Source organism: Pleurodeles waltl, chromosome 1_2, assembly GCF_031143425.1.
Source record: "Pleurodeles waltl isolate 20211129_DDA chromosome 1_2, aPleWal1.hap1.20221129, whole genome shotgun sequence".
Taxonomy (NCBI): Eukaryota; Metazoa; Chordata; class Amphibia; order Caudata; family Salamandridae; genus Pleurodeles; species Pleurodeles waltl.
This window is the reverse complement of record NC_090437.1, coordinates 1,319,887,932-1,319,910,538: the sequence shown is the minus strand read 5'-3', so window position 1 is coordinate 1,319,910,538 and position 22,607 is coordinate 1,319,887,932. Positions and strand designations below refer to the sequence as shown.

Here is a 22,607-nt window from a genome sequence, read left to right as displayed (position 1 = left end):
CTAGACACCTAGGGGAATCCAGGTTGGGGTGACTTGTGGGGCTCTCACCAGGTTCTGTTACCCAGAATCCTTTGCAAACCTCAAAATTTGGCCATAAAAATTATTTTTCCTCACATTTCGGTGACAGAAAGTTCTGGAATCTGAGAGGAGCCACAAATTTCCTTCCACCCAGTGTTCCCCTCAGTCTCCCTGTAAAAATGATACCTCACTTGTGTAGGTGGGCCAAGTGCCTGTGACAGGGAAGAGCCAAAAACATGTCGAAATTGAGGGGGAACCAAAGCGGGCCCAAAAGGCCAGTTTGAAAACAAACATTTTTAGGCTGACAAGTGGGGCAGAATTTTTATCGGTATAGATGAGACAATGCCGGATGGTAGGAATTTGGGGGATTCCTGCAGATTCTGGAAGATTCCATCACAAAAATGTGGGAAAAATGTGTGATTTCCAGCAAAGTTGTAGGTTTGCAGGGCATTGTGGGTAAGAAAATGGCGCTGGGTGCATGTGAAGCACACCAACCTGTGCTTACTCAGATGTTTAGTTTTCAGATGTGCCTAGGTCTTGTTGATTTTTCTACATGGCAGCATCCCAAAGTCCAAAAAGTGCAGCCCTCACCATTCCAAGTAAGATGATTTTCAGAGTTAGACAAGCTCTCATGACCCAAATGTAAAACCAAAACACAAAATAATCAAATGTCATCTTGCTTGCCGTGGGATAAGATGTAATAGTGTGCAGGGGCAGAGATGAAAGACTGTTACCCCCTTCAGTTGTGGTGGGGGAATAACCATGCCCATACTGGTTGGCAGCCTCCAACCCACTATTTTTTTATTTTTTATCTCCTGGCATCTAGTAGGTTTTCTGCCCCCGGTGAGTGAATCGGGGGTAATTGCCCCATCTGCCCACCAGTGGGCAGTACAGCTTTGGCCCCATTTATTTGTCTCTGGTGGGCTTTCTGACCCCCTTGGGGGCAGATGGGCCTTCCAAAAATAGGCCAATCTGCCCCCAAGGGGGGCAGATATGGCCAACAGTAATGTGCCCCCATGGGAGTGACCTTTGCACAAGGGGCTGCACCCCCAAACAAAACACACATACACACCACAATCCCTGGTGCCTTAGTGGTTTTTGATGAGGGTAATAAAAATAGGCGGGCAGAAATGGCCTAAAATACATTTCCCTCTCCCCTAGGGGAGCGACCCTTGCCTAAGGGGTTGCTCCCCATGTGTAAAAAATAAATCCCTTGTGCCTAGTGGTTTTGCTCACCTTGGGGGCAGATTGGCCTAATTAAAACATCCCAAGCCCTGTAATGGCTGCCAACAAACTTTTTCGTCTGTTGCTGGCAGCCAATCAGAGTGCTCACTCCCACAGGAGTCTGACTCCCCGGAAGCAAGATGGCCCAATGGCAAAAAAGCTCCCGGGGCCAATCACAGTACTTTCTTTTTTTAAACTGGGTTTGAAGGACTCTTGTGAGAGTCACTTGAACCCAATAATCCAGATATACAAATATTTTGTAACCTACATTTCTCAAAATCTACAGAAGGGATTTACACCAAATCAAACAAAGTACAATCTGTGGACCAAGATCTAGCTTCCTGTTAAATTTAGTGTAATTCCTTTCAGCAGTTTTTGCTGCAGCCCTCCATAAAGAACACTATGGAAAATGCATGGGGATTTTGCATTTTGCTACCCCCTCTATTTCCTTGACCCTTCCTAGATGGACCACACTGAAAATGTCTATGCACAAATTATTTAAAAAGTAGCACCTTTCTGTAAAGTTTTGTGGAGATTCATGGAACGGGGCCAAAGTTATTGGCAATATTACAGACTGCACATGCATGCATGCGTGGGTTAATGGGTTAATGCAATGCATGCACAAGAAATTTTGATGTAAAGAAAGTAACAATTTCTGTCTGTTTTTTATTACATTCAGTCTCATATGATCTATTCACTCATTTTTAACCCGGTGATCCAAAATAAGAACTTTTAGTGCTATTCAATAGTTTCCAAGCACTACAAATTTCCTCTAATTTTCCACTTCTTGAATCTGACCTCATTCTCAACAATCATTTCTTAATGTTTTTCAGGAGCTGGGATTCTTCAGTTGAGTAAAGCAAAGCAAAAGGCATAGATTCCACACGTCTCTGCTCCTTTCTTCTAACCATGAACACAGGTTAGTGACTTTCACATGTCAGATGCCACGCAAATGTGTATACATATACTATGAAGTCTCACCAGAGGGATTAAATAGTAGCTAATTGATCATGCTATATGGACAATTGAGACAGACAGTCCAACCCTATGCATTATGGACCCTTTAAATGCTCCAACCAACCATTCATTTTACATACCTGCAGTCTTGGGTAAACGCTGTAAATCACATTTATTGCTAAATTATTTATTCAATAAATTAAAAGAATTTGGTTGAATATTGGGTGTTGTAATGCCCAGTGGTAAATACACTGGTTAAATGTACAAAAGGTTATGTTCAGAGATGTATTTCTCCACTTGAACTAGTAGTATACCTGGAAAGCTGCACTAGACAAGCATTTCCTGGTATGTTACACAAGGCTGGCTTTTTCCCGCAGTGTAATTGTGCACAGTGTTGATTTACTTTCTGGAGAAATCCAGCCTGATGTGCGAAGGCATATTTTCCTCCATGGACAAGACCTTTCCCCTCCCTCTGCAATTTTGGAATTATCTCCTGGAAGGGGAGTAACTCCAGCCTTTTCCAGAGAATCTGGAATGCCCTTCCCTAGTGCTTGGACAACCATTTCTTAACAGTGCCTTCAACATGGGCATGAAAGAGGTCTCATGAGGTAGTCCTCATGACATGAATGGGGGCATGAGGCTCATGTGACCCCCCCACCTTCGCATAAACTGGAGCCACTGACAGCATCCGACTGAGCTGTTATGTTACACTTTGATGCTCTGCAAGTGACATTTCACACTTTTGTCATCCAGGTAGGGGCATGGGTGCATATATAAGAGCCTAGTGGTGCAGGGCAGTACAGCAAGTCAGCTTGTTGTGCTGTCCTACATCACAGATGAAGGGCAGAAATACACCACAGTAATCCAATATGGTGCATTCCTGTCCTTTCCCATTGCCCTGGTGCCGTTGTGGCAACCTAGCACCAATACAGGCACCCTAGCACAATGATTCAAGGGTGCCCGTGTTAGAGGCAGGATTGTTTTTGTGCAGGAAGTGGCACTTTCCTGCACAAAATCAATCCTGCACACATAGAAAGAGGAAAACGAAAAAAAAAAAAACATATTTCTCCTTGTTACGCCACTTGTGCAAGCATTGGTTATACGATCCCATGCACTCTGGGGGCTCCTTAGAGGAACCCAGTATTACAATGACAGCCTTCTGAGGTTTTTAAGGCAGCTCAGCTGCTGCCACCTCACTGACAGGTTTCTGCCCTCCTGTTGCTCAAGCAGCTCGAGCCCAGGAAGGCAGAACAAAGGATTTCCTTTGGGAGAGGGGTGTTACACACTCTCCCCTTGGAAATAGGTGTTACAGGTATGGGAAGGGTAGCCTCCCAGAGCCTCTGGAAATGCTTTGAAGGGCACAGATGGTGCTCTTCTTGCATAATCCAGTCTACATCGGTTCAGGGAACCCCAGTCCCTGCTCTGGTGCAAAATTGGACAAAGGAAAGGGGAGTGACCATGGGTGGTGCTCAAAGCTCCTCCAGAGGGTCCTTGGGTTTTGCCATCTTGGATTCCATGTTAGCAGGGCACTCTGGGAGCATCTGAGTGGCCAGTACCAGCAGGTGAAGTCAGAGCCCTCCCCTGATAGGTGCTTTCCTGTGTAGCTGACCAATTATCCTGTCAGAGCTATTTAGGGTCTCTCTCTTGGGTGGTTCTTCAGATTCGGATTGCACGACTCCAGCAGGAATCCTCTGCATCCTCCACTTCACCTTCTTACCAAAGAAACTGCATCGGGACCCTCCAGGAATTCTACAACTGCAACAAACAAGCAGAGACAACTTCTGCAACATTGTATCTTCAGCTCCTGCCAACAACTGGCAGGAGCTGAAGACCTGTTTTCAGCCTGCACCAGAAGAACGAAGGAATCTCCCTTGAAGTGAAGGAGTCACTTCCCTGCTTCAGCAGGCACCCCTCTGCAGTGACGACTGGTGGCTTAGGTACCCTCTCCTGACAAAATGTGTGGATACAGCATCACGGGTGATGGACTGAAGTGGTCCAGACGGTCCTTACGTCCAACTGTCCACCTTTGGTGGAGGTAAAAGCTTGCCTTCCCACGCAAGACACTACTCCCATGCATTGTGTATTTTGCAGTTCCCAAGGCTGTTGGCAGCCTACCATGAGCTACTTCAAGCACCATGCAGCTCCGGCCCCCAGCAGTCTTTCCTATGATGCACAGCTTCCTGTGTGGTTCTCCTGCGGCATGGCATCCCTTTGTATAGTGCTGCATGGGCCTCCTTGTGCACCTTCTTTGTCCCTGTGCTGTGGGACTCCTGTGTGCACTGCCTTGTCTTCTGAGGACCCTCTGAGTTTCTGAGAGCCACCTCTGACTCCCTCTTCTGGGTAGAGTCCACCAGGTCCTTCCTGGTCCCAGGCAGTGCTATTTTCCGCTAACCGTGAGATTTGCAGGTCCAAGGCTTGTTGGCGGAATCCAGCGACGCAAACCAGACTGCAATCATCCACCCGGTGTGGGACATCTTCTGCACCAACCAGGAACCCACATCTGTCTTCTTGGGTACAGTACTGACTGTTGTTCTTCACCGGTGGGTCTTCGTTTGCACTTTCATCCAGGTTAGCAGGGGCTCCTGTTATCCCTGGACTCTTCAGTGCTTCTTGGACTTGGTCCCCTTCTTCCACAGGGCTTAGGTCCAGGAATCCATCATTGGTGTCTTGCAGTCTCTTCTGGTTCTTGCATAATCTTCTTTCTCGTGTTCTTGTGTGTTCTAGGAAACTTACTCTGATTTACTTATTATTTCCTGGGCTCTGGGGTGGGTTCCATTACTTACCTTTGGTGTTTGGTTTTTTAATACTCCCCGCACCCCTTACACACTACACTTGCCTAGGTGGGAAACCGACATTTGCATTCCACTTTCTTAGAATATGGTTTGTGTTTCTCCTAGGCCCATTTCTAACTATTGTGTTTTTCACTATTTGCACTGATTTCTAACTGTTTTACAGCTATATCTGCATACGAGTGTATATAATGAGTGTATCACTTTCCTCCTAAGGGAATATAGGGGGTGATTCTGACCTCGGCGGTAAAAGGCGCTTACCGCCGGTCAGAAGCCCGCCACAACTGCCAAACCTCCAAAAATCCGACCTCCACTGCATCCCGCCACATCAGCGGCCAGTGGTAAATTGGAGATGACCAAACCTCCACCGCCACGCCAACAGAAATACGCCCATGCCATTACGACCCGCAAATCCACGCGGCGGTCTTTCAAACGCGGTAGTCCATTGGCGGTACACACCGCCGCGCTCAAAATACACACACCTCTACAAAACACAGCCACATTGGACAATTTGAAAGGCACACACCTGAAACACAGACACATACCACTCCCACACACCCATTACAATATAAAACACACACCCACATCACCCACAAACCCCTACAACAAAAAATCTGAGACGAAGGAGAGACATATCACAATAGAGAGCGACATCACACAGAGGCACACTACACCATCACATACACCACATAGAAGCACATAGCACCATACACCAACACACTCATCACCACATACACCACCCCACACCTCATACACACCACACCATGGCACCCCAAAGGCACCCACGCTTTTCGGACCAAGAACTCCGGGTCATGGTGGAGGAGATCATACGAGTCGAACCGCAGCTCTTCGGCTCACAGGTGCAGCACACCACCATAGCCAGGAAGGCGGAGCTATGGCAGCGGATCGTGGACAGGGTCAACGCGGTGGGACAGCATCCCTGGAATCGGGAGGACATACGCAAACGGTGGAACGACCTACGGGGAAGGTGCGCTCAATGGTCTCCCGACACAACATCGCAGTGCAGAAGACTGGCGGGGGACCACCACCCACTCCACCCCAATTCACAGCATGGGAGCAAGAGGTGCTAAACATCCTGCATCCTGATGGCCTCGCTGGAGTAGCCGTAGGAATGGACTCTGGTAAGTGCAAGCTCCACTACTTCACCCCCCCCAGCATGCTAACCCCCACCCCCACCCTCACCCCCAACCCTACATCACAAAAACCTCCCTGAGAATGTCTCTCCAGCACAACCCACCCCAAACCAACCCCTGCATGCCACCAATAACTATGGACACCCATCACCTAAGCATGACCACTGCACATACCCATCTCCCCCCCCCCCACAAACCACCCTCACAACACCTCCCCCAAGGGAATGCCAGCACTGGGGGACAAGGGCACCCCTAAATCGCACGCAATTGCACACACAGAAACAATAACCATACTCTCTTACCCCATGCAGGACCCGAACGACAACACACCGGTCAGGAGGGTCCAGAAATGTCCATACCACCCCCGGAAGAGGCCCCCAGTGATGACAGCAGCTCTGTCGACCTGGAATCTGATAACCAGCCCGGACCATCGGGGACCTCTGGACAGTGGGTTCCCCTCACCCAGACACAGGCCACTGCAGACCCAACCACCTCTGGGAACAACAGCACAGCTCCCACCCAGCGGGCCCATGCCTCTGTCTCTAGGACAGGTCAATCAGGGGTGTGTCTGCCACTACAGGGCACCCAGGCTAACCCACCACCCCAACAACAACAGGGACCTGGGGGCAGTGGTAGTGGGCACACCGTCCAAGGGACAGAGGCCCAGGGAAACAGGGCAACTCGGAGGGCTGCTGTGAGACAGGGGGGGAGGAGAGGCCCAGGGAACCCACTCTCCAAGAGGCCCTCACCCACATCATGGCAGCCTACCACCACTCACAAGAGATGATGGCGACGGTACTGGCCAGGTTCCAGGAGATCCAGGCACAGCAGGAGGAACGCTACATGGGGTTCAGCGACCACCTCAACAACATTTCTACCGCCATGGGGAGCATTGTCCAGGCCCTGAACCGTTTGGAGGACACGTTTCGGGACCATGTGGCATCACACAGGGCCCCTGTCACTAGCCCGGACCAAGAACAGCCTACCACCTTCGCCGGCGCTAGTGGACAGGAGGCCCCACCACAACGACAGCCCACCAGAACCCCACCTCCTGCTGAACAACAACCTCTCCGCAAGAGGAGCCTGAGATCCAAAAAGCCCACAGAGTAGGATGTCAAGACCCCCGCCAGCATGAGATCCCCCCTGTAGTCATCCCACTGTCCCACATTGCCACCCTGTCCAACCTTGGACTGCCCCTGCTCCATCCTTCCACAGGCATAAGGACAATGCACCTGTGAGACTGAGAACTGGACTCCACCATGGACATTACTCCACCCCCACCCATCACCGTTTTACTTTCTTGTACCATTTACTTGCACTAAAAAGAAATCACTCATTGCACAGAAATCAATCAGGAATCAGCCTGTATTATTTACAAATGTATAACACATTACATAACAATTACGTTCGGTTAACTTTGTGCTGAACACATACCGAGGTCAATTAGCATTAGTCCATGGGCTAACCAAGCAGAAGTCACGCACTGGGTCATACAGCACTGAAAAGGGAAGGGAAAATAAAACATCAGTTTTAAAGAACTGGGGGGAAATAGACAAAGTTGAGATGCAGGAGGCTTTCAGGAAATGTAAAATGGCATGGATGATTCTTACCTCTCTACTACTGAAAATACTGTTCTATGACTCTGTCCCTGTTGTCTGTGTCGTCCTCTGAGTCTTCCTCCTCTTCACTCTCCGCAGGCTCCACAGCTGCTTCAACACCACCATCTGCACCATCCTCCTGCAGGAAAGGAACCTGACGTCGCAATGCCAGATTGTGAAGCATAAAGCAGGCCACGATGATATGGCACACCTTCTTTGGTGAGTACATCAGGGATCCCCTTGTCATACGCAGGCACCGAAACCTGGCCTTCAGGAGCCCAAAGGTCCTTTCTATGATCCTCCTAGTTCGCCCATGGGCCTCATTGTACCGTTCCTCTGCCCTGGTCCGGGGATTCCTCACTGGGGTCAATAGCCAAGGCAGGTTGGGGTAACCAGAGTCACCTATTAGCCACACACGTTGTCTCTGTAGCTGCTCCATCACATAGGGGATGCTGCTATTTCGCATAACATACGCGTCATGCACTGACCCAGGGAACTTGGCATTTACATGGGAGATGTACTGGTCAGCCAAACAGACCACCTGCACATTCATAGAATGGTAATTTTTCCTGTTTCTGTACACCTGCTCATCGTCTTTTGGGGGCACTAAAGCCACATGGGTCCCATCAATGGCACCAATGATGTTGGGGATATGTCCAAGGGCATAGAAATCACCCTTCACTGTAGGCAAATCACCCTCCTCGGGGAAAATGATGTAGCTCCGCATGAGTTTCATCAGGGCAGACAACACTCTGGACAAAATTTTGGAAAACATAGGCTGAGACATTCCAGATGACATGGCCACTGTTGTCTGAAATGAGCCACTTGCAAAAAAAATGGAGGACTGACAGAACCTGCACCAGAGGGGGAATTCCCGTGGGTTGGCGGATGGGGGACACCAGGGCAGGCTCCAGCTGGGCACACAGTTCATGTATAGTGGCTCGGTCAAGTCGGTAGCGTAGTATAATATGGCGTTCTTCCATTGTCGACAGGTCCACCAGCGGTCGGTACACGCGAGGATTCATCCTTCTCCTTGCAAGTCCCAGCGGACGGTGCCTAGGAAGGACAACATGGAGCACAGAGTCAATCAACTCACAGGTACGTTCACCAGAGTTTGCACAGTACACGATAATGTATGGCTTTCTATGCTTGTATGTGTGGCAAAGCAAGGCCTAGGCCTGTGTGACGCAGTTGTAATTTAGGCATGTGGGCCCTTGAAATGGCGGCTGCCTGACCTGTGAAGTGGGACAATGGGATGTGAGGTCAATGCGCTGGCGGGGCACACCGTGGCGGTAGGCGGTCGAAGACCGCTGTACAAAGTCGCATTGGTTAACATTGGAGCCCATGGGTTTCAGGAGCCAATGACGATGTGCGCCGGCGGGCGCGGTACGCACCGCCGCGGTACGCACCGCCACGGGCGTGACCGCCATTTTCTATCTCCTTAATCACTCGAGACCTGATCATCCACAGGAGAGGACCTATACTGCAAGTGCTGCTGTGAACTCGGTCTGGGTTGATACAATGGCTGCTGCGACTGGGGAAAGGGCCCCTGCCTTCACCTCTGAAGAGTTGGAGAAGCTCGTGGATGGGGTCCTCCCCCAGTATGCGCTACTCTACGGTCCTCCAGACCAACAGGTGAGTACAGCGGGTGCACATGGAATGGGCTATGTCTGTGTGGATTGGGGTGGATGTAAGTTGGTGGGGTGGGGGGCGAATGAGGAGTGCAACGCACGACAGATGAGAGCATGTGCCATATAGCAAGGTTGGGGGGGGGGGGAAATCACATCTAACGTGCAGGTCATTGATGTTTGTTTCCTTTCCACCCTGTACATGTCAAATAGGTAAGCGCCCATCAGAAGATCGACATTTGGCGTTCCATCGCCAAGGAAGTCCGGAACTTGGGGGTCCACAACAGACGGGGCACCCACTGCCGCAAGAGGTGGGAGGACATCCGCCGCGGAACAAGGAAGACCGCAGAAACACTGCTGGGGATGGCCTCCCAACCTAGGAGGGGTGCCAGTCGCACCATGACCCCCCTGATGTCCCAGATCCTGGCGGTGGCCTACCCTGAGATGGATGGGCGCTTGAAGGCATCACAGCAGACACAAGGGGGTGAGTATCAGCACATTCTACTATCTTCATGCGCAGTTGAGGCGTCTGGGTGGGGGAGGAGGGCTGTGGGTGACATGAGGCCAGGGCGCTTTCTGTAGTGTAGTCCTCTCCCTTAGGCATGGCCCTGGACCCCCGGCCCCCACCTCTGTAGGGTGACAAGTACAGCCATTGATGGTCCTGCATCACCAATGTGCGCGTTAGACGTCTCGTGACCTGTTGTCCTAGTCAGTAGTACTGAGTAGTGTACCCCGAATGCGCGGCTTAGTGCATGAGGCTCCTGTGTCTGTCCTCTCCGCCAACGGTGTTGACATTGCATGCACTCAACCTGGTCTTATTTTTTCTCCCCCCACCCTTTTTCTTCATCTTCTTGTGCATGTGTGCATTAGCATCATCAGGTGGAGGAGATTTGGCATCGGAGCACGAGGGAGCTGCAGGTCACAAGGCCCCGGTGGGCTCAGGAACAGACACCGAGGGCACCAGTGATCCGTAGGGCGAGGGGAGCACCACAACGGGGACCGGTGGTGAGACCAGCGACTCAGAGACGTCCTCGGATGGGTGCTCCTAGCGGTGGTGGCAACATCCATGCCCCCCGCCACTACAGGTACAGCCGCCACCCAGCGCACCAGCACCGCCCTCCCAGCAGCCCCTCAGCCTACGCTCCGTGCCTGCTCGCCCAGGAAGGCGCGCGTCTCCTTCGCCCCAGGCACCTCAGCCCCTGCCCCTGTCACCCCTGCTGCCCTCAGTGCGGAGCTCATTGACCTGGTGAGGACGCTCATTGTTGGGCAGACTACCCTTTTGAATGCCATCCAGGGTGTGCAAAGGGAGGTTCAACAGAGCAATGCGTACCTGGAGGGCCTTCATTCGGGTCAGGCTGCCCATCAACGAGCGTTCACTGCTCTGGCCTCAGCACTGACGGCAGCCATTGTCCCTGTCTCCAGTCTTCCTCTTCTGTCTGCCTCCAGCCTGTCTCTGTCTCCTGTTCCTCATCCTATCCCATCCACACCATCAGACCAGCCTGCACACACCTCAACACCCAAGAGCAGCTCATCCAGACACAAGCACCACAGATCCCACAAGCACTCACCCAAGCAACACCCAGATGCGGACATTCCAGCAGTCACTACCACCTCTGTGTCCCCCTCCTCCTCGTCTCCCTCCTCCCTCCCTGTGACGTCTACACTCACACCTGCATGCACCCCAACATCAGCCAGTGCTTCCATCACCACCTCACCCTCCACTACAGTCCACACTCGTGCAGTCACCACCCCCACTGCCATGTACACGTCCCCTGTGTCCTCTCCCACTGTGTCTGTCACCCCCTCTTCCAAGACACACAAACGCAGGCAGCCACCCACCCAACAGCCATCCACCTCACGACAGCCTACAGCACCAGCACCTTCACCCAAAGACAGCACACCTGACTCTCCTACAACCACATCCTCTTCCTCCACTCCCATCACCACTTCTCCTTCTCTCAACCTTGGCCCTAAAAAACATTTCCTGTATAATCTTAACCTCTTTCCCTCCGATGACCCACCCCCTCCATCTGCAAAGAGTCCCAAGAGCACCGCAGCCACCACCAGCCCAGCATCGACTGTCACTGTTGTGCCGGGGTACTGGAGTCCACCCTTTGCCAGCAGTGACACGTCGATCAGCAGCAGGAACACATCCAGCCCCCCACCCGGCAAGAGGACCCGCAAGAACAAGGGCCACCGTGCGAGGACTGACACGGCTGCCCCCAAGGAGCAATGTGCGCCCACTTCTCCAGCCACAACCTCTAGGGGAGGCAAGGGCCAGGGAGCAACATCTAAGGAGCGGAAGGGCAGCAGGAGCGCGGAGCAGGTGGGCCACACATGTCACATACCAGATGTGAAGGAGGACACCATAGAGCCCAGGAGTCCATCACCGAAGGGTCCAGACACGTCACGGTCCGAGGGCGACTGAGCAGGGAGTCCAGCCCAGGTCTGGCTCCCTTGCCCGTGCCGAAGAGCACCGCTGAACAGGGCCCCGCCGTGCAGAAGAGCACCGCTGAACAGGGCCCCGCCGTGAAGATAGGCACCGCTGAACAGGGCCCGCCGTGAAGATAGGCACCGCTGAACAGGGCCCGCCGTGAAGATAGGCACCGCTGAACAGGGCCCCGCCGTGCAGAAGAGCACCGCTGAACAGGGCCCCGCCGTGAAGATAGGCACCGCTGAACAGGGCCCGCCGTGAAGATAGGCACCGCTAAACAGGGCCCCGCCGTGCAGAAGAGCACCGCTGAACAGGGCCCGCCGTGAAGATAGGCACCGCTGAACAGGGCCCGCCGTGAAGATAGGCACCACTGAACAGGGCCACGCCGTGCAGAAGAGCACCGCTGAACAGGGCCCCGCCGTGAAGATGGGCACCGCTGAACAGGGCCCGCCGTGCAGAAGAGCACCGCTGAACAGGGCCCCGCAGTGAAGATAGGCACCGCTGAACAGGGCCCGCCATGCAGAAGAGCACCGCTGAACAGGGCCCCGCCGTGAAGATAGGCACCGCTGAACAGGGCCCCGCCGTCTCAAGCACCGCTCCGCTGGGCCCTTCCTGTCAAGCACCGCTCCGCTGGGCCCCGCCGTCTCAAGCACCGCTCCGCTGGGCCCTTCCTGTCAAGCACCGCTCCGCTGGGCCCCGCCGTCTCAAGTACCGCTCCGCTGGGCCCTTCCTGTCAAGCACCGCTCCGCTCGGCCCCGCCGTCTCAAGTACCGCTCCGCTGGGCCCTTCAACTCAAGTACCGCTCCGCTGGGCCCTTCAACTCAAGCACCGCTCCGCTGGGCCCCGCCGTCTCAAGCACCGCTCCGCTGGGCCCTTCCTGTCAAGCACCGCTCCGCTGGGCCCTTCCTGTCAAGCACCACTCCGCTGGGCCCCGCCGTCTCAAGTACCGCTCCTCTGGGCCCTTCAACTCAAGTACCGCTCCGCTGGGCCCTTCAACTCAAGCGCCGCTCCGCTGGGCCCCGCCGTCTCAAGCACCGCTCCGCTGGGCCCTTCCTGTCAAGCACCGCTCCGCTGGGCCCTTCCTGTCAAGCACTGCTCCGCTGGGCCCCGCCGTCTCAAGCACCGCTCCGCTGGGCCCTTCAACTCAAGCACCGCTCCGCTGGGCCCTTCAACTCAAGCACCGCTCCGCTGGGCCCTTCCTGTCAAGCACCGCTCCGCTGGGCCCCAACGTCTCAAGCACCGCTCCGCTGGGCCCTTCCTGTCAAGCACCGCTCCGCTGGGCACCGCCGTCTCAAGCACTGTTTATGGTTCACTGTGCCCACCATGCCTCCTCCTTGACCAGTGGAGACTGTAATCCACCTGATGGACTGTGGCTTTGCACTCCCCTGGATGGTACAGTGGGCAGCCCACCCACTGTCGAGACATTGAGAGACTGTGGCTTTGCACTCCCCTGGATGGTACAGTGGGCAGCCCACCCACTGTCGAGACATTGAGAGACTGTGGCTTTGCACTCCCTGGATGGTACAGTGGGCAGCCCACCCACTGTCGAGACATTGAGAGACTGTGGGTTTGCACTCCCCTGGATGGTACAGTGGGCAGCCCACTCACTGTAGAGACATTGAGAGACTGTGGCTTTGCACTCCCCAGGAAGGAACAATGGGCATGGTGGCCCCTTCGTGGATCTGGCGTCGTGGACTCATGTGGCTGTGGTGCTCCCCCCTTCCCTTCCCCCTGAGGTGCCTGTAGTTTTTACATCTGATTCCCCTGCAGTGTTCTCTCCAAAGGACTCAGGTCTCCTGTGTGGGCTTTGCCCTTGTTGCGCTAAACTATGGCCCACGGGCATGGTCAATTCGTAGGATGTGCAGGACTTGTTACTTCAGTTATACACTGATGTGTATATATTTTTTTGGGATGTAAATATTTTTCATGGTTGGACTATAATATTCAGGAGCTTTTTGATACATAAATATTTTTTCCGAATTTGATTTTGTCATAGCATTTTTTACGGGGGTTTGGGTGATGTCACTGTGACCTGTTGCTCTGCATTGGTGTGTACATATTGGTGGGGGGGGGGTGTGTCGCATATGTGTGTGCCCGTAACCCTTTCTTCCTCCCCCCTCCCGTGTGTTGTAGGTGCAGTACTCACCGTTGACGTCTGCGCCGGAGTTCGTACTCGTGGTAGATGAGAAGGTAGACGAGAGCAGGTATGATGTTTAATTCGGGTTCCATGCTGTCCTCCTTCCTCGTAGAGTGCGTGGTGGTGAGCATTTTCCCGTTCGTAGTCTGTTTCCGCCGTGTTTTTATCGGCGGAGCTCCCGCCCCGGAAAAGGTGGCGGATTGGTGAGTTATGATAGTGTGAGCGGTACATTGTCTGCCGCCTGCCTGTTGGCGGTGACCGCCGAGCTGTTTGTTTGTCCCGCCGTGGCGGTCGGAGTGTTAAAGTGGCGGGCTGTGTTGGCGGTTCCCGCCAGGGTCAGAATACCATTTTTTAGACCGCCAGCCTGTTGGCTGGTTGGCCGCCGCTTTATCACCGACCGCCAGTGTTAGAATCACCCCCATAGTCTCTATGGTATTTTTGGCATTTGTGTCACCAAAATAAAGTACCTTTATTATTGTAACACTGAGTATTTTCTTTCATGTTTGTGAGTACTGTGTGACTACAGTGGTATTGCATGAACCTTGCATATCTACTAGATAAGCCTTGGCACACAGCTACAGCTACACCTAGAACGTCTGGTTTCTAGACACTGCCTACATTTCACTACTAAGGGATTGTAGGAGGCTGGCCTGTCTTATAGTGGGTACCTGATGGTACTTCCACCTTGTGCCAGGTCCAGTTATCCCTTATTAGTAGAATAGTAGTGTTCTAGCAGCTTAGGCTGATAGAGGTAGCTATAACAGAGCAGCTTAGGCTGAACTAGGAGACATGCATAGCTCCTACTATACCACTTATATCATATAGGTACTATATCATAAGAAACACAATACTCAGGGTTACTAAAAATAAAGGTACTTTATTTTAGTGTCAATGTGACAAAAATATCTCAGAGGATATACTCCCTTAGGAGGCAAGTAAAATACACAAAATATACACACAAACCAAAATCAGGTAAGTAAAACAGTCAGAAAGTAGTGCAAACACTGTAGAATACAGTAGGATGCAATAGGCCTAGGGGCAACACAAACCATTTATTCTGAAAGTGGAATGCGAAGCACAAATGGACCCCTAGGCTAGTGTAGTGTGTATACGGGCGCTGGGAGTGTAGGAATACACTAAGAGTGTCTAAGATACCCCACCCCAAGACCCTGAAAAGTAGGAGTAAAGTGATACTACTTCCCCAGAAACACACTAAACTCATGAGAGGATTCTGCAAAGACCACAACAGACTGCAAAGCACTGAAGACGGATTCCTGGACCTGAGGAGCTGCAAAGGAAGGGGACCATGTCCCAGAGTTGGGAAAGTGTACAGGGGTGGCAGGAGCCCACTAAACCCCGGATGAAGGTGCAAAATGGCTGCCTCCGGATGGAAGAAGCTGAAGATTCTGCAACAGCGAAAGGTGCTAGGAACTTCTCCTTTGTGCAGATGTCCCACGGAATGCTGGAGGATGCAGCGTTGTTTCTTTGGAGAAAAATCATAAACAAGCCTTGCTAGCTGCAAAAGTCACGGTTGAAAAAAAAGGGTGCTGCCTGGGCCCAGGAAGGACCAGGATGTCGCCACTTGGGAGAGAAGACGCAGGGGGCCCTCAGCAAGACAGAGAGCACATGCACAAGAAGGCGGCACCCGCAGAAGTCCTTGAACACAGGTAAAGAAGACTGAGCATGGTGGTCATCTCAACAGTACAAAAGAGGGTTCCACAAAGCCGGTGTTCAACTCAGCAAGTTGAGCAATGCAGGACGGAGTGCTGAGGAAATGTGCTTGGCTGTGCATGAAGGAGTCCTTGCAAAAGTGCACAGAAGCCCTAGCAGCTGCAGTTCATACAGTAAACAGGATTACTGTCTGGAGAGGGGAGGCAAGGACTTACCTCCTTCAAATTTAGACAGTTGGACCACTGGACAGTCTGGGTCACTTGGGCCCACCAAATGTGTTGCAGGGGCCACGCTCATCAGGATGAGAAGGGTCCCAGAGTACCGGTGACGCTGAAGTTTGGTGCCTGCTGGAGCAGGGGGAAGATTCTGTCAACCCACTGGAGATTTCTGCGTGGCTTCCAGTGCAGGATAAAGGCAGGCAGACCCCAAAGCATGCACCACCAGGATACAGTTGAGAAAGCCATCAGGATTAGGCGCTACAATGTCACTGGAAGTCTTCTTGCTACTTTGTTGCAGTTTTGCAGGCGTCCTGGAGCAGTCAGCGGTCGATCCTTAGCAGAAGTCGAAGAGAGAGGTGCAGAGGAACTCTGGTGAATTCTTGCAAGTCGTTATCTGAGGAAAAGCTCACAGCCCTCAGAGGAAGATTGGCCACCTAGTCTGGTAAGCACCTATCAGGAGGGGTCTGTGACGTCACCTGCTGGCACTGGCCCCTCAGAGGCCTCCAGGGTGGCCTCAAACCTCTGGCTCCAAGATGGAAAAGGTCTGGGACACACTGGAGGAGCTCTGGGCACCACTCCTGGGGTGGTGATGGACAGGGGAGTGGTCACTCCCATTTCCTTTGTCTAGTTTCACACCAGAGCAGGGACTGGGGGTTCCCTGAACCGGTGTAGACTGGCTTATGCAAGGAGGGCACCATCTGTGCCCTTCAAAGCATTTCCAGAGGCTGGGGGAGGCTAGTCCTCCCCAGCCCTTAACACCTATTTACAAAGGGAGAGGGTATAACACCCTCTCTCACAGGAAATTCATTGTTCTCCCTTCCTGGGACTGGGCTGCCCAGACCCCAGGAGGGCAGAAGCCTGTCTGTGGGTTGGCAGCAGCGGTAGCTGCAGAGAAAACCCCAGAGAGCTGGTTTGGCAATACCCAGGGTCCATGGTGGAGCCCCGGGGATGCATGGGATTGGCACCCCAAAACCAGATTTGGCAATGGGAGGACAATTCCATGATCTTAGACATGTTACATGGCCATATTCGGAGTTACAATTGTGAAGCTACAAATAGGTATTGACCTATATGTAGTGCACACGTGTAATGGTGTCCCTGCACTCACAAAGTCGTGGGAAATTGCCATGAACTATTAGGGGCACCTTGGCTACTGCCAGGGTGCCCTCACACGTAGTAACTTTGCACCTAAACTTCATTAAGTGAAGGTTAGACATATAGGTGACTAAAAAGTTACTTAAGTGCAGTGTAAAATGGCTGTGAAATAACGTGGACGTTATTTCACTCAGGCTGCTGTGGCAATCCTGTGTAAGAATTGTCTGAGCTCCCTATGGGTGGCAAAAGAAATGCTGTAGCCCATAGGGATCTATTGGAACCCCAATACCCTGGGTACCTAGGTACCATATACTAGGGAATTATAAGGGTGTTCCAGTGTGCCAATTAGAATTGGTGGAAATGGTCACTAGACAATAGTGACAATTTTAAAGGCAGAGAGAGCATAAGCACTGAAGTTCTGGTTAGCAGAGCCTCAGTGACACAGTTAGTCACTACACAGATGCACACATTCAGGCCACAAACTATGAGCACTGGGGTCCTGGCTAGCAGGATCCCAGTAAGACAGGCAAAAACAAACTTACATACATGTGAAAAATGGGGGTAACATGCCAGGCAAGATGACACTTTCCTACCCAACCCCCTCCAAATGAGGGGCAATAAAGCTAACCTTGCCCAGATGAGTCTTCATTGTATAAGTGGAAATATCTGGAGAGTCCATCTGCATAGGAGTGGGTACTCCCAGGTCTATGTTCCACTGTATAGTCCATTCACTGTAGGGAGATGGACCACCTCAACAATTTAGGGTTTTCAACTTTCATTTGTTTAAGCCATAATAGACATTTGTGGTCTGTCTGAACAATAAAGTGAGTACCAAACAGGTATGGTCTCAACCTTTTCAGTGCCCAGACCACAGCAAAGGCCTCCATCTCTATGGCATACCAACGCTTTTCTCTAGGGGTCAACCTGCTGCTGGTAAAAGCAACAGGTTGGATCTGGACCTCAGTGTTAAGCTGTGATAGAACTGCCCCTACCCCTAATTCAGAAGCATCGGTCATGACTATGAAGTTCTTGGAGTAACAAGGGCTTTTTAGGACAGGTGCAGAGCACATGGCTTGTTTGAGCTTATCAAAAGACTTTTGACAGCTAGCTGTCCACAATACATTTTTAGGCATCTTCTTGCTGGTGAGGTCATTAGGAGGGACTGCAATGGTTCTTAATGAACCTTCTATAGTACCCTGTGAGGCCTAAGAAGGCTCTCAGCTGGGTTTGAATTGTAGGGGGAGCCCATTCCACAATGGTTTAGATCTTCCCCTGCAGTGGTGCAATCTGTTCCCCGCCTCCCAGGTGGCCCAGATAAAACACTTTCCCCTGCCCTATCTGGCACTTTGAAGCCTTGATAGTGAGGCCTGCCTTTTGAAGGGCCTCTAAAACTTTCCACAGGTGGAAAAGGTGATCATCCCAGGTGGAGCTAAAGACAGCTATGTAATCTAGATATGCTGCACTAAAAGCTTCCAAACCTTGCAGGACAGTAATCACCAATCTCTGAAAAGTGGCAGGTGCATTTTTCAATCCAAAGGGCACAACAGTGAACTGATAGTGCCCCCCAATGGTTGAAAATGCTGTTTTAGGTTTAGCATCTTCTGACAACTTAATCTGCCAATACCCTCCAGTTAAGTCAAAAGTGCTTAGATACTTGACAGAAGGCAGTGTATCTATTAGCTCATCTGCCCTGTGTAGCAAAGTACCATCTTGCCTGGCATGTTACCCCCATTATTACTGTTTGTATGTTTGTTTTTGCCTATGTGTCACTGGGATCCTGCTAGCCAGGACCCCAGTGCTCATAAAGTATGTCCTGTATGTGTTCCCTGTGTGGTGCCTGACTGAAGGGTAGTGACTAATTTTACCAATTCTCTTTGGCACACTGGAACACCCTTATAATCCCCTAGTATATGGTACTGAGGTACCCAGGGTATTGGGGTTCCAGGAAATCCCTATGAGCTGCAGCATTTCTTTTGCCACCCATAGGGAGCTCAGACAGTTCTTACACAGGACTGCCACTGCAGCCTGAGTGAAATAACGTCCACATTATTTCACAGCCATTTTACACTGCACATAAGTAACTTATAAGTCACATATATGTCTAACCCTCAGTTGGTGAAGGTTAGGTGCAAAGTTACTTAGTGTGTGGGCACCCTGGCACTAGCCATGGTGCCCCCACATTGTTCAGGGCAAATTCCCCGAACCTTGGGAGTACGGGGACACCATTACACGTGTGCACTACATATAGATCAGTACCTATATGTAGCATCTCATTGGTAACTCCGAACATGCCAATGTAACATGTCTAGGATCATGGAATTGTCACCCCAATACCATTCTGGTATTGAGGTGACAATTCCATGCATCCCCGGGTCTCCAGCACAGAGCCCGGGTACTGCCAAACTAACTTTCCGGGGGTCTCCACTGCAGCTACTGCCAACCCCTCAGACAGGTTTCTGCCCCCCTGGGGACTGGGCAGCCTGGTCCCAGGAAGGCAGACAAAGGATTTCCTCTGAGAGAGGGTGTTACACCCTCTCCCTTTGGAAATAGGTGTGAAGGGCCTGGGAGGAGTAGCCTCTCCTGGCCTCTGGAAATGCTTTGAAGAGCACAGATGGTGTCCTCTCTGCATAAGCCAGTCTACACCGGTTCAGGGATCCCCCAGCCCTACTCTGGTGCGAAACTGGACAAAGGAAAGGGGAGTGACCACTCCCCTGACCAGCACCTCCCAGGGGAGGTGCCCAGAGCTCCTCCAGTGTGTCCAAGACCTCTGCCATCTTGGATGCAGAGGTGTGAGGGCACAATGGGCAGCTCTGAGTGGCCAGTACCAGCAGGTGACGTCAGAGACCCCTCCTGATAGGTACCTACCTTTCTCAGTAGCCAATCCTCCTCTGTGGGGTATTTAGGGTATCTCCTGTGGGCATCTCACCAGATAACGAATGCAAGAACTCACAAGAGTTCCTCTGCACTTCCCTCTTCCACTTCTGCCAAAGATCGACCGCTGACTGCTCCAGGACGCCTGCATAACCACAACAAAGTAGCAAGAAGACTACCAGCAACATTGTAGCGCCTCATCCCGCCATCTTTCTCAACTGTTTCCTGGTGGTGCATGCTCTGAGGGCTGTCTGCCTTCACCCTGCACTGGAAGCCAAGAAGAAATCTCCTGTGGGTCAAGGGAATCTTCCCCCTGCTAACGCAGGCACGAAACTTCTGCATCACCGGTCCTCTGGGTCCCCTCTCATCCTGACGAGCGTGGTCCCTGGAACACAGGAGCTGGGTCCAAGTGTCTTTGACAGTCCAGTGGCCCTTCTGTCCAAATTTGGTGGAGGTAAGTCCTTGCCTTCCCATGCCAGACAGTAATCCTGTGTACTGCGTGAACTGCAGCTGCTCGGGCTTCTGTGCACTTTTGCAAGATTTTCTTTGTGCACAGCCTAGCCCAGGTCCCCAGCACTCCGTCCTGCATTGCCCAACTTGCTGAGTTGGACTCCAACGTCGTGGGACCCTCTTTTGTTGTTCTAAGTTGACCGTCGTCCTCAGATCTTCTAAGTACCTGTTCAGGTGCTTTTGCGGGTGCTGCCTGCTTCTGTGTGGGCTCTGTGTGTCGCTGAGAGCCCCCTCTGTCTCCTCCTCAAAGGGGTGACCTCCTGGTCCTTCCTGGACCCTGGAAGCACCCAAAACCTTCAACCGCGACTCTTGCAGCTAGCAAGGCTTGTTTGTGGTCTTTCTGTGTGGAAACAACTCTGCATCCTCCAGCACGCCTTGGGACACCTTCTGACCAAAGGAGAAGTTCCTGGCACCTTCCGTTGCTGCAGCATCTTTGGCTTCTTCCACCCAGAGGCAGCCCTTTTGCACCTTCATCCAGGGTTTAGTGGGCTCCTGCCCCCCCGGACACTTGCGTGACTCTTGGACTGGGTCCCCTTCCTTTGCAGGTCCTCAGGTCCAGGAATCCGTTTTCAGTGCTTTGCAGTCAGTTGTTGTCTTTGCAGAATCCCTTATCTCAACTTTACTGTCTTTCTGGGGTACTAGGGTAACTTTACTCCTACCTTTCAGGGTCTTGGGGTGGGGTATCTTGGACACCCTTAGTTTTTTCTTACACTCCTAGCGACCCTCTACACACTGCACTAGGCCTGGGGTCCATTCGTGGTTCGCATTCCGCTTTTGGAGTATATGGTTTGTGTTGCCCCCAGGCCTATTTTGTCCTATTGCATTCTGTTGTGTTCTACAGTGTTTGCACTACTTTTCTAGTGTTTTACTTACCTGATTTTGGTTTGTGTGTATATTTTGTGTATATTACTTACCTCCTAAGGGGGTATATCCTCTGAGATACTTTTGGCATATTGTCACTAAAATAAAGTACCTTTATTTTTAGTAATTCTGAGTATTGTGTTTTCTTATGACATAGTGCCAAGTGATATAAGTGGTATAGTAGGAGCTTTGCATGTCTCCCAGTTCAGCCTAAGCTGCTCTGCTATAGCTACCTCTGTCAGCCTAAGCTGCTAGAACACTACTAATCTACTAATAAGGGATAACTGGACCTGGCACAAGGTGTAAGTACCACAAGGTACCCACTATAAGCCAGGCCAGTCTCCTACAAACACTGAGTATTTTCTTTCACGTGTGTGAGTACTGTGTGACTACAGTGGTATTGCAAGAGCTTTGCATGTCTCCTAGTTCAGCCTTGGCTGCTCAGCTACAGCAACCTCTAGGCAGCCTAGCTGCTAGACACTGACTACACTAATAAGGGATAACTGGACCTGGTATAAGGTGTAAGTACGTTTTCTACCCACTACAAACCAGGCCAGCCTCCTACAATGTTGTGTTTTGCTGTTATGTTATGCTGAGTTGTGCGGAGTTACATGGCACTGCGTGGCATTGCACTGCGCTGTGTCATTTTATGTAAAGTTATGTTATGTTATGGAGATTTTTTGAGTGCACTATCACCTGGGAGAATAATCTGGTACTTTGCAGTTGTAACTCTGGCTAAACAGAGCCTAGTGGGAATACCTGAAAAGCAAGGACTTCAGCTTCTTGTGGAATTCAAGGAGTGAGGAGAAGGCTCTAATGTACAGCAGCAGGTTGTTTTATGCTTTAGGAGTGATGTAGGAGAAGGCTCAATGTTGCATCGGGTTTTCCATACATGTTCAATGTGTGCAAGTTTGTGAAAGTAGTTGGTATTGTTGAGGTATGCTCGGCCAGTGTCATGCAGTGCCTTACAAGCATGGATGAGGAGTTTGAATTGCGGATAAGTGAGGCTTCTTAGGGTGTAGTTTGATGTGAGTGTGTCATGTGAGATTGAGTGATCCTGGCTATCAAGTTCTGCATTTGTGAGTTTTTTGTTGATCCCAGAAAAGGTGTTGTCTTGTCTAGCTTGCTTATGACAAGGGGTGTATAGTGGTTTTCTGGGTGCTGACTGGGACCTGAGACCCATCTGAAAATTTAGCTCAACATCTTAAGGGTATGGAAGCTTGAGAATGTGATTACATTAACTTGTGGGGTCATGTAGAATTTGATGTTGATGAAAACCTGAAATTCTTGGCATGGGTTGTGAGGATTGGTGCCAGAATATCTCAGCACTGCTGGCTATCATTTGTACTCCCACGGTGAAGTGATCTTTTAAAACATCACCATCTCAGTTTTGTCAGTGTTAGCTTTAGAAAGTGGATCTTCATCCAGTGGGCAATATCAGT

At 51.4% G+C, this 22,607-nt stretch overlaps 1 protein-coding gene across 3 annotated transcripts in view; it reads left to right on the top strand.

Annotated features, from left to right (window-relative positions):
- Window positions 1-22,607, top strand: part of LOC138251332 (uncharacterized) — a 59,381-nt gene that overhangs the window by 13,849 nt on the left and 22,925 nt on the right. For 2 of the 3 annotated variants that reach the window (XM_069205643.1, XM_069205641.1), the window contains exon 2: window positions 2,076-2,161. In XM_069205643.1, the coding sequence (XP_069061744.1) occupies window positions 2,152-2,161 (10 nt within the window). In that variant the 5' untranslated portion in view covers window positions 2,076-2,151. Of the gene's footprint in view, window positions 1-2,075; window positions 2,162-10,325; window positions 10,454-22,607 lie in introns of those variants that run through there. The other variant, XM_069205642.1, reaches the window with a different exon arrangement.